Below are 17,093 nucleotides of genomic sequence, written 5' to 3'. Positions count from 1 at the left end.
GTTGCAGAATTATGTGAAACTTGGTTAATGGAGTTGGAAGGTGCTTCAGATTAAACAGTCCATTTGGTTTCTTGTTGGTGAGAGAATTTTTTTATATGTAAACCTGTATTGGATCAAACGTTTCCTCTTCTTGTGGACTTCTTTTGTTAAGGAACAGTCCTGTTGCATACTTGGAGTCTTTACAGAGCTTTATAGATTGTCCCATTGAAGTCGGGAGTACCATTAATTGGCTAAGTTCTCCATTTCCATATTTTGAAAATGTTTCTCCTTGTCAATTTCAATATATATCCTCTTCTTCCCAACTATTCTAGATTTTTCCTTTAACTCGTTCCTTTCCAGCTTATGAGGTGATACTGTGATGACTGATGAGTTCTCTGTTTTTTTTTTTTTTAATGTTGCAATTTGCATTAACAATTCTTTTACTGTTGCTTTCTGCACACTCATCTTTTTCTCCATAGATGCTACTACTCTGATCATATCAACCTCCATTTTGGACACCTCTTAAGTTTCCATTTCCTCAGCAAATCTGGCAGGCATATCAATTTTGTGGACAGGGGGAGGGGATATAATATTATTAATGGATACACAGTCATAAATTGCATATTGGCATGCCTTGCACATAGGCAACTTATTCTTTATGTTTTCTCATATACATTTCACTTGCAGATCAAGGAACTAAACTCATATGTGGCATTGAGAAAAACGTAAGTTCATCCATATAGTTGTGTTTCTGCTAACTAATAGAACTGTTTCATTAACATACAGTTGTACTTGGTTTGGGTGAAGGTTTTAGAACAAATTTTATGATTAATACCAATTTTCTGTGTTAGCATGTTCAACTTCCAAAATCATGATAAAAATTCACTGTTGGTATTAGGTGAACCAATAATTCAAACTTAATTTTTTCTTTTTGATTTTTAACACCTAAGTAGAAGCATACTCCTTTTGGCCATTTGAAAGGAGGATTTATAACTTGATATTATTACTTTGATTTGATGATTGATAATGATATTGATAGGTACATGAATACCCTTGGTAACAAGAAACTTGAACTTTTTGACACGGGAGCAGGAGCAAGTGAACCTATAGCTGAAGAAAATGTTCAATTGGCATCAGGTCAGATATTTTTTCCTAGTAACCTTTTATTATATATGTGTGTGTGTGTGTCTAGATGTCCCTCTCGAATGGAGACATAAGGGTCATATGCACCAAGCTTGTTGCAAAGATAACTTATCCAAGGATCTCTTAAAGATTTTGTGAAAAGATGTCTCCCTTAATTGAAGCTCCTTAAGTTGTTGCTTTTGGAAAAATGAGTTTGTAAGGGATGGATACCATGAGCTGGTATTCTACTTCTTCACTTGATATTTGACTCCATTATGATGAGTATATAATACCTAGAAGTGGATTGATTGCCTATTAGTAGGAGCATCGGCCTAATCAACATTTAAATATTTGACAATTTGTGTAGACCCTATAGTTTAATAGATGATTCATTGTATGAGACTCCTATAATGTATTTAAGGATACAAATCATAGAATTCCTATGGCCATCACTTAGGAAATTTTGCTTTAGTGTATTGTCACATTACATTTTTGTGGAGTGGCAATAGCAGCTTGAATTGCAAGAAAATAGCAGAGTAATGATGGCTGTCATGGCCTGTATGGCTAAACAAACCATTAAATCCTGTTATGCCTTCCTTTTTGTTAGACTACGCTTCATTCTGCAAAGAATTATGGACAAGTTTGCTTCTCTGTTCATTCACACTAACACCACCACCCATCTTCAGCAGTGATGCGTTTCCTGAGAAACTCTTGCTTAGCAACCCAACAGTTTTTTGGTAGCTCCAACACAATTGTTGGCAGGCCTTTAATCTATATATGTTGACTGCTTTTTTGGTAGCAACCATGATTCCAGTGTTAGTTTGTTTTTGCTCAACACGTCCTTTTTTCATCCTTTATTCTGTCTCTTTTTGCTGTTGAATATGAATTCCTGCCCCTCTTTAGTGCTGCCATGGCATCATCTAGATAATCATGAGTTACTGGGTTCACAATACTTTCAATATGTTGTATGGATACGCGGTACATGATCTTACAGATTATTGGTATGGGAGGAGTATAAATAGTCAGTATGCTTTGGTATACTATTTGAATTTACTCTACGTTCTAGTATATAAATTAGTACCAATAATTATTTTTTATCTTGCTAAGGTTACAAAATCATGTTTGGGCAAATTGGGTTGCGCAACTGATAGGGCCAGGGGTGCTCTCCTATCTTTTGATTAGCAGGGGGTAGCGACTGTTTATTAAAAACACAGGACTCTGTTAAGTGTAACATGATGTATAGAGTTTGACACCTGCCCGTTGCTGGAAAGTCGGAAGGAGAAGTGTTATGAGCTTTGAATGGAAGCCCCGGTAAATGGCAGCAGTTACTCTAACTTTTCTAAGGGCATGTGAACTCCTCTATGGATCAAATTTCAGCATCTCAAATAGGTAAAAACCTAGGAAATTTTGTAGAAGAAAAAGGAAAAAATATGGATTGAGGCAAGAAATAGAAAGAACAATACCACAATCCCTAAGGGTTGATAAGTTGAGGAGAATTCATCACTAAGAATCGGAATTCCTTGAGATGAATTTAAGGTTCAACACAAGAACCTTATCAATCCTTAGGTCCTCTATCAGACTTGGGCATTATGGGGTGTCCAAGTTCAATATTAAGTAGTATGGGAGGCTTGATGGAGTATTTAAGTGCTTGGTTCTCTCCCTTAACAAATTTTAAGGGTGGGTTCTCCATGTGCTTGGGTACTTATCAATTGGTAGCAGAGCTGGTTGTCAGTGTATCGGAAAGGGATACCAACAGAGGGTTCTAACTTCTAACCAACGGGCAAGTTGAGTGATCTTCACTTTTCTCTCTCTCTTTTACTAGTTGGTTCTATTATGGGATTCTAGTGTGGGGTTTATAAGGCTATGGGCTCTCCAAGCATTTGTGGTGTGGTTCTCCCAAGATCCTATTACATAATTTCAGCAAATAGTGGGTTCATCAGGGTTCTAGGATACCCTCTCTTTTAGGTTGAGTACATGTTTTTTTTTTTTTTGGGGGGGGGGGGGGGGGAGGGGGGCAAATAGGTATAAAATTTATAAACCCAACCAGTATTCAACATCACATGATATGTCATGAAGCCTTATATATAAAGTGGACATATGCTTGATTCCATGGAATTTGTACCAGTACCAATGACATGATTGCAGTGATTCTCAACGAGTTGGAATTCATTTATCTGTATTTACATAACAACATGGATTGATCGCATTTCAAAGGAAAAATGGATCATGACTTATAATAAAGAAGGACGTAGATATGGTCATATGACAACTAACCTCTCAGAATGTGTAAATAAGGTATTGAAGGATTGTCGCAACATACCGATAACAACTTTGGTGCAATCAACATATAGTAGGTGTCGAAAGTACTTTGTTAATCATGGTCGCCAAGCCCAAAAACAATTAAATGCTGGACAAATATATTGTTCTAAGGTTGTTAAAGAACTTCAAAAAAATCAAGAACAAGCTTGTTCGCACATCGTTCGCATCTATGATATCCACTCGACAAGGTTTGAAGTAGAAGAGACCTTCAATCCTATAACGCAACGTGGCGGACAAAAGTTGGCAGTTAACTTGAATGACCATTATTGTTAATGCGGAAAGTATTTTGCACTTCACTATCCATGTTCACACATTATTGCTGCATGTGGTTACGTGAGCATGAACTATTTCCAATATGTAGATGTTTACACAAATGACCACATCTTAAAAGCTTATTCCGCACAATGGTGGCCTCTTAGGATTAGGAATGAAGCGGCAATTCCTTCTTCTAATGACTCATGGACACTTATTCCTGATCCAAGTACAATTCGTGTGAAAGGTCGGCCAAAATCAACAAGGATAAGGAATGAGATAGATTGGCTCGAACCATTTGAGCACCGACAAAAATGTAGTGGAAGAGAAGGATACAACAGGCATCGATGTCCAATGCAATCTGAATGTGGAAGTTGTCAAATTAATTGATTTATGTATTTTGTTTGTCTACTTCAATGAAATGGTAGCTATCCATGATCAATTTGTTTTTAAAATTATTTATTATTATATTTTTGTGCACGACATAAACTGCATCCATTACTAAATATTCATAACAACGATAATAGAAGTCTAAAATTTAAATTAAAAACATATAGTAAAATATTTAAATAGTAATACGAAAATCAATAGTCATGATGTCCGTGATGACATGAGGATGTGTCGCATAGGCGTTCTCATCTTCGTGCTTGTCTATCAAGATTTCTTCTGCCACGATGTCTCCCCTTTTCAACTTGATCAGCCTAAGCAGAGAATTGGTGATGTAAATCAACACCTAATAATTCATCCATATCAGGTATTGTTCCGGGTACATTTCATTGAGTACCTAATGGGGCATTAGGTGTTGGAATTGGAGCATCATGTTGATATGAAAGGGTCATAGTAGGCCATGAAAAATTGGGATATGTCTCCGCATCACCACCTAATGAATGTTTGCTTGCAAAAGTATCACTTTGATGACCTTCGAATGGATACTGATACATTTGTGTCGGATACTGAGAAAATGTTAGTGGTGTGTAATACATTCCATGACCACGCTCTACCATATGTGGGTACACATATGGTTCCGCTTCAACAGCCTCCCTTCGTCTGGCTATGCCTTGAGTTTTAACTCTTGATTGAAGAATATTAAACTCTTGTGCTGGAAATTCATGTTCTGTTGGTGGACCATGTGATAAAGGTTCAGTGATTCTCTCTTGCTCTTCAGATAAAATGGTTATTTTCTCCACATACGGCACTAGATCATCCACTTTCCATGTATTTCTCCCTTGTAGAGACACCATGTACCGTAATGTCTTTGCAACTTTGCAATTATTAGGTGTTCAAATTAATGGACTAAAATTTCATAAATAATTTGAACTTAAATATTAAGAAAAAAATTAAAAAATACCAATGTAGTTGTGTTTGCATTTTTAGGGTCAACAAACATTTTCGTTTTCGCCTTTACCACATCATCATATAATCGGAGTTAAAGCTCATTAGGCCTTCTTGTCGAGGATAACCGTCGACCCTAAAATCAACTCGATTGTTCCATTGATTAATCATTGGACCTAACAATTACCCCTAATTTTCATCATGTTTTCCTTTCAATGTTATGTCATGAATATTAAAGGGTTGCGAAGGACACCTTAGAATTGGTTGTTGCATTCCAAATTGTCTCAACACTCTATCAAGTTGGTGTCACTCAATAATTTGGAAACAAATTAGTGGCACCACAGCGCACCACGTTACACTTCCAACTAAACAAATTGAAGGCAACACTGACATAACATTTGCTGTATAAAGCTCCCACACAAACTACATATAATTCTTATGTTGTTTATTTTCAGTGAAATATGACATTATTTATTATTTAAGCAATACAATTAAATGTTCTTATCTTATGTCGTTTCATAATATCTAATTTGCGACGAAAAAGTATCAAATTATCTTTGCCGATATGTTGATTTTTCCATCGCAACCACCTAAAAAATTATAAATTAATATAAGTTACATTATTAATTATTTTGAAATGAAATCTGATTTTTTAAACGACTGACCTATGTCTAAGTAGTTTATTTTCTATTAGCGGATGAGTCCTCTTTGGAGTCAAACTTGTACATCGTTCTCATACCCACATTTGTGTTAAGACGCACATACCTCCGATTGATTTAATTTTATATCAATGGCGCTACACATCTCTTTATATAAATAAGCAAGTACGACATCTCCCCATGCATATGTCCTGCACTCTCTAAAGTCCCGTAAAAATTACAGGTATCTTACGGAAACTTTGCTATTGCCTTTGTCAAAAAATAAGACACCTCTAATGAATCTTAGGATCCTGCGCCTGTAAACCTTTCTATTTGTTGTAAGTTGTCGTCATGGTTATTTAATTCTGGAAAATGCTGAGCCAACTAACTTAATTTAATCATACTACCTTGAAGTTCACTTTCTTCTGGTCTAATCCCTAATAATTCTCCACATAAATCAACCCAATTAAGGTTTGTGGGACCAATTAATGGTGACTCATCCACACAGAGACCTAATAAAACAAATGCATCATGAAGAGTAATAGTGCACTCTCCACATCTCATGTGAAAAGTATGTGTTTTTGGGCTAAATATCTCATTTTCATAATCCAGTAAAAACCAGATTGCCGAAATAGAGGAACAATTCCGTCTGATATTTCTTCTTGACCTTGATATGTGGGGACATCTCGTCTAATATGTAATTTTTTATCTTCTTCCCCATTTCAAATATGTTGTGAAACATGCTTATCTTGCATCCATAACACGTCACCATCAACTGGATCAGATTTAATTTTTATATTTGATGAACATGATGAAAAAAATGCCATAAATACTGTAAAATAAAATATAATACAATAAGTGACAATTTTTTTTATAAAATATTTGTACATAATATAATAAAATTAAATACATTTATAAAAATTAAATTAAATATATATATAAAATATTAATGACATGATAAATATATTATACAAAATAAATTAAAATACATGCAAAGAAGTTAAACAAATAATAACACAATAAACATTATAAAAACTAAATTCAATATATGCACAAAATTAATAAACAAATAATAGAATATATATATATATATATATATATAAACATTTAAATATTTAACATTTTTATAATATTAACACATTAATAGTTAACTAATACCAAAAAATATATGTAAAATAAATATATCATACACCTCTATAATACCAAAAACAAAAAATTTAAATATCAACAACACAAAATATACATATAAAAATTGTCGGGATGAATATATTACCAAAGTTTCACTAACACCAACGCACCACCAACACACATATATATATGTATAAAAACATATGATGAATAATTTCGGTAACAATAATATAAAAATTGAAGTGGACGACAAATATACATATCATATATTACCGGTTTGAAGGGTTTCGCCACCACCACCCGCGGAATAATTCGCTTTGAAGGTAGAAAACGTAGAAAATCTTGAAGGCAGTGTGTGTATTCTGCACCATAGAAGGATCTTATATAAAGGGGAGGGGGAGAGGGTGGGGACCGAAATTTAAATGGAGTTGGTCGCTCCCACCTTCAACGAAACAATGGCTACGCCTGCAAGCCTGCAACCACGCTTCTGAAAAGGTTATGCTTCCTAAAAAGGCTATTGCATGGTGTTTCGCCGGCACGGATGGCGAAACGCATGCACGTGAAAATATGCACTAGTGTTTCGCCAATGTGGATGGTGGCATGCGCCGCATGTGTTACGCCACTGAGGATGGTGACATGCACTGGTATTTCGCCAGTGTCGATGGCGACATGCACTGCATGTGTTTCGCCAGTGAAGCTAGCGACATGCACTCACTGTTTCGTGCACGTGAACCCTGTGTTGTTGTAGACTGACACACCTGATGGCGACATGCATGCACTGTTTCGTCGACAGGAATGGCGAAATATGTATTTCGCCATGCTCCTTGACAAAACCCTTACACAAAATACACCCCCAATGGAAAATGTTTCAAAATAGACCTTTATTGGGAATAAGTTTCTTTTAGGGTTTTTTTAGAAACTTTTTCCCAATAAGGGTCCGTTTTGAAACATTTTCCATTGGGGGTTTGTTTTGTGTAAGGGTCACTTATTGTATTATATTTTATTTAGCAATATTTATGACATCTTTTTCATTATCTTCATTAAATATAAAAATTAAATCTAGTCCAGTTGATGGTGACGTGTTATGGATGCAAGATAAGCATGTTTCACAACATATTTGAAATGAGGAAGAAGATAGAAAATTATACATTAGACGAGCTGCCCCCACATATCAGGGTCAAGAAGAAATACCTGACGAAATTATTTCTCTACTTCGGCAATCTGGTTTTTACTGGATTATGAAAATGGGATATTTAAAAATAAATGTGATATTAATTAGTGCCTTGATAGAAAGATGGAGCCTGGAAACACATACTTTTCACATGAGATGCAAAGAGTGCACTATTATTCTTCAAGATGCATTTGTTTTATTAGGTCTCCGTGTGGATGTGTCACCATTAATTGGGCTGATTTATGTGGAGAATTGTTAGGGGTCAGACCAGAAGAAGATGAACTTCAAGGTAGTATGATTAAATTAAGTTGGCTGACTCATTATTTTCTAGAATTAAACAACCATGACGACAACTTACAACAGGTAGAAAGGTTTACAGGTGCATGGATCCTAAGATTCATTGGAGGTGTCTTATTTGTTGACAAAGGCAGTAACAAAGTTTTCCTAAGGTACCTGTAATTTTTACGGGACTTTAGAGAGTGCAGCACGTATGCATGGGGAGCGCTGCCATACTTGCTTATTTATATAGAGAGATGTGCAGCGCCACCGATTATAAAATTAAATCAATTGGAGGTATGTGCGTCTTAATACAAATGTGGGCATGAGAACGATGTACAAGTTTGGCTCCAAAGAGGACTCCTCCACTAATCGAAAATAAACCACTTGGACACAGGTTAGTCGTTTAAAAAATTAGATTTCATTTCAAAATAATTAATAATGTAACTTATATTAATTTATAATTTTTTAGGTGGCTGTGAAGGAAAAATCAACATATCGGCAAAGATGATTTGAAACTTTTTCGTCGTAAATTAGATATTATAAAACGACATGAGATAAGAACATTTAATTGTATTGCTTAAATAATAAATAATGTCATATTTCACTGAAAATAAACAACATAAGAATTATATGTAGTTTGTGTGGGAGCCTTACACACTAAATGTTATGTCAGTGTTGCCTCCAATTTATTTAGTTGGAAGTGTAGTGTGGTGCGCGGTAGTGCCACTAATTTGTTTCCAAGTTATTGAATGGCACCAAATAGAGTGTTGAGATAATTTGAAATGCAACAACCAACCCCACAGTATCCTTCGCAACCTTTAATATTCATGGCATAACATTGAAATGAAAACATGATGAAAATTATGAGCAACTGTTAGGCCCAATAATCAATCAATGGAACAATCAGACTGATTTTAGGATCGACGGTTATTCTCGACAAGAAGGCCTACTGAGCTTTAACTTCGACGATATGGTGTGGTATAGGCAAAAAAGAAAGATGTTTGTTAACCCTAAAAATGAAAACACAGCTACATTGATATTTTTTAATTTTTTCTTAATATTTAAGTTCAAATTATTTATGAAATTTTAGTCCATTAATTGAACACCTAATAATTGCAGGCTGAAGATGCAGAGACATTCGTATGTGAAGAAAATAACAATTTTATCTGAAGAGCAAAAGAGAATCATTGAACCTCTGTCACATGGTCCACAAACAGAACATGAATTTCCAACCCAAAGTTTAATATTCTCCAATCAAGTGTTGAAACTCAAGGCATAGCCAGATGAAGGGAGGCGGTTGAAGCGGAACCATATTTGTACCCACAGATGGTAGAGCGTGGCCATGGAATGTATTACACACCACCAATATTTTCTCAGTATCCATTCGAAGGTCATCAAAATGATACTTCTGCAAGCGAACATTCATTAGGTGGTGTTGCGGAGACATATCCCAATTTTTCATGGCCTACTATGATCTCTTCACAGCAATATGATGCTCCAATCCCAACACCTAATGTACTCGGAGCAATACCTGATATGGATGAAGTATTATTATTAGGTGTTGATTTACGTCACTAATTTTCTGCTGAGGCTGACCAAGTTAAAAAGGGAAAACATCGTGACAGAAAAAAATCCTAATAGACAAGCACGAAGATGGAAACGTCTATGTGACACGTCATCATGAACATCAGTAATACCAAAATCTTTCGTATTACTATTTCGTAATACGAAGATGGGATATCCGTTTCAACTAAATCTGATATTTTGCAGATTGTGAATCCCAACAACAAATATATTAGGGATATCCCAGGATTGGCGCCTCCAGTTTCGAGCAGGAGGCTTTTGTATGTTAGGACTGGAGAACATTTTGATTAATTCTAATCTTAGAAGAGCTTTCTCCTCCCTGATTCTGGGTTTCTCTTGGATGATATTGAAGTTGGAGGAATGCTACATGGGGGCATCTTTTGGATACCCTCAAAACAATTTTAAATTAAATTTCTTGCCTGTGTTGTGTATATGCTGTTTGTGATTGTATGTATGCATATCACTCCGAGCGCCTTTTCTTGTCTCGAGTGCTTTGTTTCTTTATGTAACATTCTTAATCTGTTGTAGGCCTAGAAAGAAAATAGTACCATTGTGCGATCTTGATGTACATGTCCCATTGAAGAGAAGAGATTAATGTTTTTTTTTTTTCATTTTCACTTTTATATATGTAATCCATGCCTATATTTCAACCAGTTTCAGATGGATTGGTTTTATAAATTAGATTTATTTTCAATTGTATTTGAAGCTGTTCATATTCTCATTCCTTTCCCTACACCGTAAAACCGTTAATTGAAATCATTGTCTAGATGCCCCCCTCCCAAATCGTTACCAGGGTTTTTAAGGTAAGGAGATAATATTTTTATGGCGTTGGCTTAATTATCTGGTCCACAAAGTATATGTTGTGATACTTGTATTTTTTTTTTTTTGCCAATCTTTTGCTTTATTTATAAGTGAAAATATTATTTCAAACACAGTTTAATTAATTGAAGTTTTTGTGAAATTCTGTATAAGTTTTAACCATTAATTCAATTAAGATCTGGAATGTATTATGAAAGCTTTCACTAATTTGTACGAGCAGATAATCAACTATTTTATGGGCTACAGTAAAACATTTCATAAAATTAATATAACTAGTAATTAATAATTACGATACAGTGAACAATAAAAGATTTTCAAAAGCATCTCTTGTTATACTTTAACTATTTTAGAACACGTAGTGTCTTTATAATATTATTTCGTGTTTTATCTCAAATTAATAATTACTTTTCAAGTTACATTTATTCTTCAAAATTTCATTTTGTTTTATTTAAATCCAACTCTGGAAACTGAATAAAAAAATATCACTAAGAATATATATGAAAGACTGAACAGGAGAAGTAGTGATGGTGGACTAAGAAGGCTAACTAGGAGAAACATGGAGATCAATATGGCAATGCCTTGAAGATCTTGAAGAGGCAAAGATAAGGGCTGAACCATCGAGATAAGGACTGACGAAGGAATTAACTGAATCATCGAGATTGCATCGAGACTCCTTAATTTGGCTCAATTGAGTTCGCAGAATTGTTCACACCCAAGAACCTTGCGACGAAAGAATTAATTGATGAAGCAAAATTGGTCATGCACGTGAACCTTCTCAAATGTTGATTTCATATTTTCGCGTGTTTTCCTTAATTTTGGGCTTACATGGACCTTATTTGCGCGTAAATATTGTTTAGGAACTTTTATTGTCATACCTAGGTATGGCTTTTTGAGTTGAACCGTTTTGATGTGGTTGAGTGAAGATTAAGCCTTGCTTATCTGTGAGAATCAGTAAGCTCCTCTTAGGTTTTTGAGTTGAACCGTTTTGATTCCCATCAAGGTGTCTTGAAATTTTTGTGGCAAATTTCCAAGGACTTACGATTATCAAAGTGTGATTGTGGTGTCATTTTATTCATCTCTTTTGTCTCCATTTTTGAATTTTCTTCTTTGAGTTTCTTAATGCTCTTCCATGGTGGAACTGAAGTTTGATTATGGAACGGTACATTCATCACATTTGTGTAAGCATTAAAGAGATGCACTGAAAACATGATTCCCTCAAATGTGGACTTCCAATCATTCAAGATGAATATCCAATGAATTCCTGTAATTGGATTTTGACAAAGACAAAACCAGCCAGTTAAAGCACTCTTACAAGTTGAGCTAACTGATAAAAGAAAAAAAACCAAGTCGAGCTAAAGCCAAAAATAGAAGAGAGAACTGAGAAGCAATGAAGTCAAGGTTCAATAATTGTGTCATGTGTATGTCTTGTAAACACTTCAAGTATCATTAGCACTAACATCAATGATCTATCTATGGGTTTAATAATCAATCTACAAAAAGAACCAAAAAATGAGAAAAAGACAAACATTTTATAACACTTTTCTATACAAAAATTAGTCATGAGTAACGACTAACAAATGTCTTTTAAGACAATTCCTGCAAACCAAATATCAAACACAAAGTATTAAATTGAATGTATTCTTAGATATTGTATCAAATAAATCATGATATATAGCTACTTCCATCTAAAACTTCATATGCATATTCAAGAATCATAGTATGATAATGCACATGATACAACTTTAGATTTGTGTATTTATTTGCATCTAATCAAAATAATTAAAGGTTATGATTCGTCTTAAGATACAAATGTCTTTTGACTTAACAAATGTCTTAATAATACTAGAAGTTTAAGGCAACCAGATTTTTTTCTATTGTTATAATTTATGTAGTTTTTATTAAAAATTTATGATTAATTTATTCTTTATTTTTTATTTTTATCGACCCATATTAGTTATTTGTGTTAACTAAGTATAATAGTGTAATTAACACAAACATATAAAGAACACATTTATTAAATTCACTGATTTAATAATTTTTTATTGTTTTAATTTATTTAATATTCATTTAAATTAATTAAAATAAGAAAATGGAGAAATAATTTGGAGAAGGAGATAAAATGGGATTTTTTTTAAGATTTTAGAATATAAAAAATCACTGAACTCATTTTAGGGACAAAAATTATACCTTTGGGCTTCGTCTGTACTAGGTTTTGTGGAAGGGCTTGTTTACACTTGACACAGATCCTCTTGTGTACACTTAAAAGGACTTCAGTTCAATCCCTTTGAGTTGGAATTGGAAGCCTCTTAAAGCTTCAAATCTGTCTTTTTGTTCCCTTTTCATAGTATTTCTCAGTTCCCCTTCCCATTGTCTCAATTGTCTGTGCCTGAGAGCAAGAACAGCCACAAAAGAAAAAGAAATGCTATCTTCAAATGTTATTCCATCATCATCCCCTGTCACTTCCTCCAAACCCAATCATCATTTCTTCATCAATGCATCTCCCAATCTCAAACCCAACCCTCTCAGAAGATTTGAGGCCCAACACAGAGCCACTCCTCTCAAAAGTTTCAAACTTTCCTTTATTCCAACGTCTCAGATCCAACCTTCAATCGCAAAGTTAGGCTCTTTCAGCAGATTTCTCTCACACCCTTTTGAGCTCTCATCAAAACCCAGATACGAAATCGTTAAAGCTGCGTCAGAAGCCAATCCTGAAGGAGAAAATGTAACCCCCACTGACCCCAAATCTAAGAATCTCAAACTTGGTCTTGTGTTTGGGCTATGGTACTTCCAAAACATTGTGTTCAACATTTACAACAAGAAAGTGTTGAACATATTCCCTTTCCCATGGCTTCTTGCATCTTTTCAGCTCTTTGTTGGGTCCATTTGGATGCTGGTACTTTGGTCCTTGAAGCTCCAACCTTGTCCAAAAATCTCAAAACCCTTCATCATTGCTCTCCTTGGACCTGCTTTGTTCCACACAATAGGACACATATCAGCCTGTGTTTCGTTCTCCAAGGTTGCTGTTTCCTTCACACATGTCATCAAATCTGCTGAACCAGTTTTCTCTGTCATATTTTCTTCAGTCCTTGGTGATAAGTACCCCACTCAGGTTTGGCTCTCAATTATTCCCATTGTGCTTGGTTGTTCTTTGGCTGCTGTTACTGAGGTGTCTTTCAATGTACAAGGATTGTGGTGTGCCCTTATTAGCAATGTTGGTTTTGTGTTGAGGAACATCTACTCTAAAAGAAGTTTAGAGAATTTCAAGGAAGTTGATGGATTGAACTTGTATGGATGGATTACTATACTTTCATTGCTTTATCTGTTTCCAGTGGCTATTTTTGTAGAAGGGTCTCAGTGGATCCCAGGGTATTACAAGGCAATTGAAGCCATAGGTAAAGCATCCACATTTTATACTTGGGTGTTGGTGTCTGGGGTGTTCTACCATCTTTATAACCAATCATCTTACCAAGCACTGGATGAGATTAGCCCATTGACTTTCTCTGTGGGGAACACAATGAAAAGAGTGGTGGTGATTGTGTCTTCAGTTTTGGTGTTCAGGAATCCGGTTCGGCCTCTTAACGGCCTTGGATCCGCCATTGCAATTCTTGGGACTTTCCTGTATTCTCAGGCAACATCCAAAAAGAAAGCACAGAAAATTGAAGATGAAAAGACTAGTTAGAGAAAAAGAAGTATCAGAGAGAAAAACTGTTTGATTATTTGAGTGCTACGCTTAGCCCTGTTAGAATTAGACTTTAAATAAGATCTTCCATTTTGGCTTCTTTTGAACTATTGCTATGGTTTTTCTATTGACATTTTAAAGCGCCTTTTCTTTATTTGGTTTGTTTTCATTAATATAATTCATTCTTGCTTGATTTATGTTAAATAGATCGGAAGGATATAAGAAATTGACTGCAATATGATGGTAAATTTCAATGTTTCTTTACTGCTTCAGGTAGCCTACATAGGATTCACCTGTTGGCTGAAAGTGTAGTGACTGAATTTTGTGTCTGTCTCATCCAAATTTATTTCCACATTCATATTGTTCATCTGATCATCTGATGCTAGCTATTGTAATTACAGATGATATTCTTCAACTATCGTTTTAGTTAGGATTTGTTATCATCTAGTACTACAAATCGTCAAGCCTATTTCTCATTTAGTGACTGCATAGCAAAAGTGAGAATATTTTTCCAAATACTCATACTGCATTTTGTTTCCATGGTCAAAGAATCTGTTTTTCTTTTGATTCTATTATTGATCATCAAAGTGGATTGAGGTGGTATGCGAATTTCACAATTTTGACATTCTAAAAGCTGCTTGTTGAACTGAAGTGTTCCTCTCCTTCGCTAGCACAAGTCCACTTTTATTTATGTTTTGCTCAGCTGTATACTATTGTTGTGACACTCATATTCCACACATATATGTATTACTAATAAAAGAAATAAGAATGTAGAATTAATTAAAAGTTTTAAAACACATTTAAATAAAAACATTTCAAAGAATAAAAGGCTCACATTCACTTTTCTAACATCATAATAGAACTTAGTCAAATAAATAAAAATCATCTAGGCTCAAAACAAGGTCGTTCAAGACTTCATGCATTTAATATAGAAACTTATACCCTAATGTCATATCCTATCAGAGCATTGTACTCCAGCGTCTTCTAGCATGAGGTTCTCCATAATTATCCACCTAATCATCTGCTCCCACGAACACAATGTTCGAGGTCATCACAAGATTCAAACACAAATAACACATGAGGAGTGAATTATCACATCCTTAACTAATAGAAACAAATGAGACAACATATATATATATATATATATATATATATATATATATATATATATATATATCATATAAATGAAATACAATTTATTTAAACACAGTTCATGTCATTTCACCACCTATCGCGTGACACCACACCTCAACACAACACGCTTCATTTATTTTCACATCATTCATGTACTTAAGGGTCAAACACAATATCACTCAACCAATTAATATCAATCATTACACAAGCGTTATGCAACATATATACTAAGACTCAATCCTATATACAATGTGGTACCATATTAGTGAAAAACCTCGTCGGGCGCTCAGAAATACATGACAAGACAAACCACACACTAGTAAGTCAGGTCACTCTCATTGGGTAAAATCATAGGGAGGTCAGTCAGGGTCACTCTATTTTGCGAAAATGCTCCAATCATACGGGATCAACATAGGCTTCAAGGAACATTTAAATCGAGTGTATTTACCCTAAGGCCTACACTCTGAAGAGTCTGTCAGAGCTTCTCTCTCCTGATTTAAGTTCAACTTAGAAAACATTTTAGTATGCAAACTCTATCTATGAACTGCATGTACAAAATACATGACTCATCAATTGTTCTCAAAATAATTTTATCTCGTCGCGTTTGTGATTAAACTCATCGGGTCCCCACAGTGGTTCCCATCATAATACTCTTTGTGCATTAACTCGTCGCCTTTGAAGGATCTTACAATTGTGTGATTGTATAGTTAATAGCTAATAATCCAATGCACACAACATCTCAATACACATGTATATTACAATTCAATACATCTCAATTTATCACATACACTCAATCTCAATCACAATGGTATAATTCCAAAGCAACATGTTATCTCACGTCATGAATCATATACGTATCACACAATATTAATATATACATGGCACACACATAGACTTTACCTATGAACTATGCAATACACACAACTAGTCAATTGTTTTCAAAATCATTTTAACTCGTCACACACAAAGTGATTCAACTCGTTGGGTTCCCACAGTGGATCCCATCACAATACTTGTCGCGCAAAAACTCATCACCCTTAAAGGGTCTTACAATTGTGTGATTGTACAGTTCATAACTCACAACTCAATATATACAATATCTCAATACACGAGTATCTCACAATTTATCACATTTCATTTATCACTTACATTTTCAATCACAATTTCATGATCCCAATATAATAATTTATCATGCTAATCTAGTAAAATCTTGTCTAAAATACAAAAAAATTATGCAAAAATATTTCTCACAACATGGGGAGTAAAACCCCTCAAACAATTTCACACAGTTATATCAAAATCAATGAATAAAAAAATCATAGGTCAAAAGCACGAAAACACCAAAAACACTCAATTTTATCAATCAATTCGCATCAGGACATTAATTGGTCTGTCAAACACAACAATATCGTATTTATAATCGTAAAGGAAAAATTATAATTCAATAAACATCACAAAATAAACCTCAATTTAATCCTCTAAGGATCTTTGCACATGTTTATTCTAACCCCAATTGCGATAAACTCATCCCTTACCTCTAAGCGGACTCACGTGTGTATTCCGACAGTGATATCGGCATGTCTAGCAGTTTCATAAGATTTCTCAAACTTTTTCTCTGATTGTTCTGCTAGGATTTCCAACCATTAGAGAGAAGGAG

General features: G+C 34.6%; 1 protein-coding gene and 1 pseudogene across 1 annotated transcript; both read left to right on the top strand.

Moving 5' to 3' along the window:
- Positions 1 to 4,062, top strand: part of LOC114371410 — a 59,188-nt pseudogene extending 55,126 nt beyond the window's left edge.
- An 8,792-nt stretch (positions 4,063 to 12,854) lies between these two features.
- On the top strand, positions 12,855 to 14,493 carry LOC114369424 (xylulose 5-phosphate/phosphate translocator, chloroplastic-like). Its single transcript, XM_028326658.1, has one exon. It carries the CDS (start codon positions 13,043 to 13,045, stop codon positions 14,300 to 14,302), a length of 1,260 nt encoding a protein of 419 aa, XP_028182459.1. The 5' UTR covers positions 12,855 to 13,042; the 3' UTR covers positions 14,303 to 14,493.
- Positions 14,494 to 17,093: the final 2,600 nt, after the last annotated feature.

This window comes from Glycine soja, chromosome 10 (assembly GCF_004193775.1).
Source record: "Glycine soja cultivar W05 chromosome 10, ASM419377v2, whole genome shotgun sequence".
In the NCBI taxonomy this organism is placed as follows: Eukaryota; Viridiplantae; Streptophyta; class Magnoliopsida; order Fabales; family Fabaceae; genus Glycine; species Glycine soja.
Note: the sequence above shows the minus strand (reverse complement) of the source record. Positions and strands in the feature narration are given on the sequence as shown.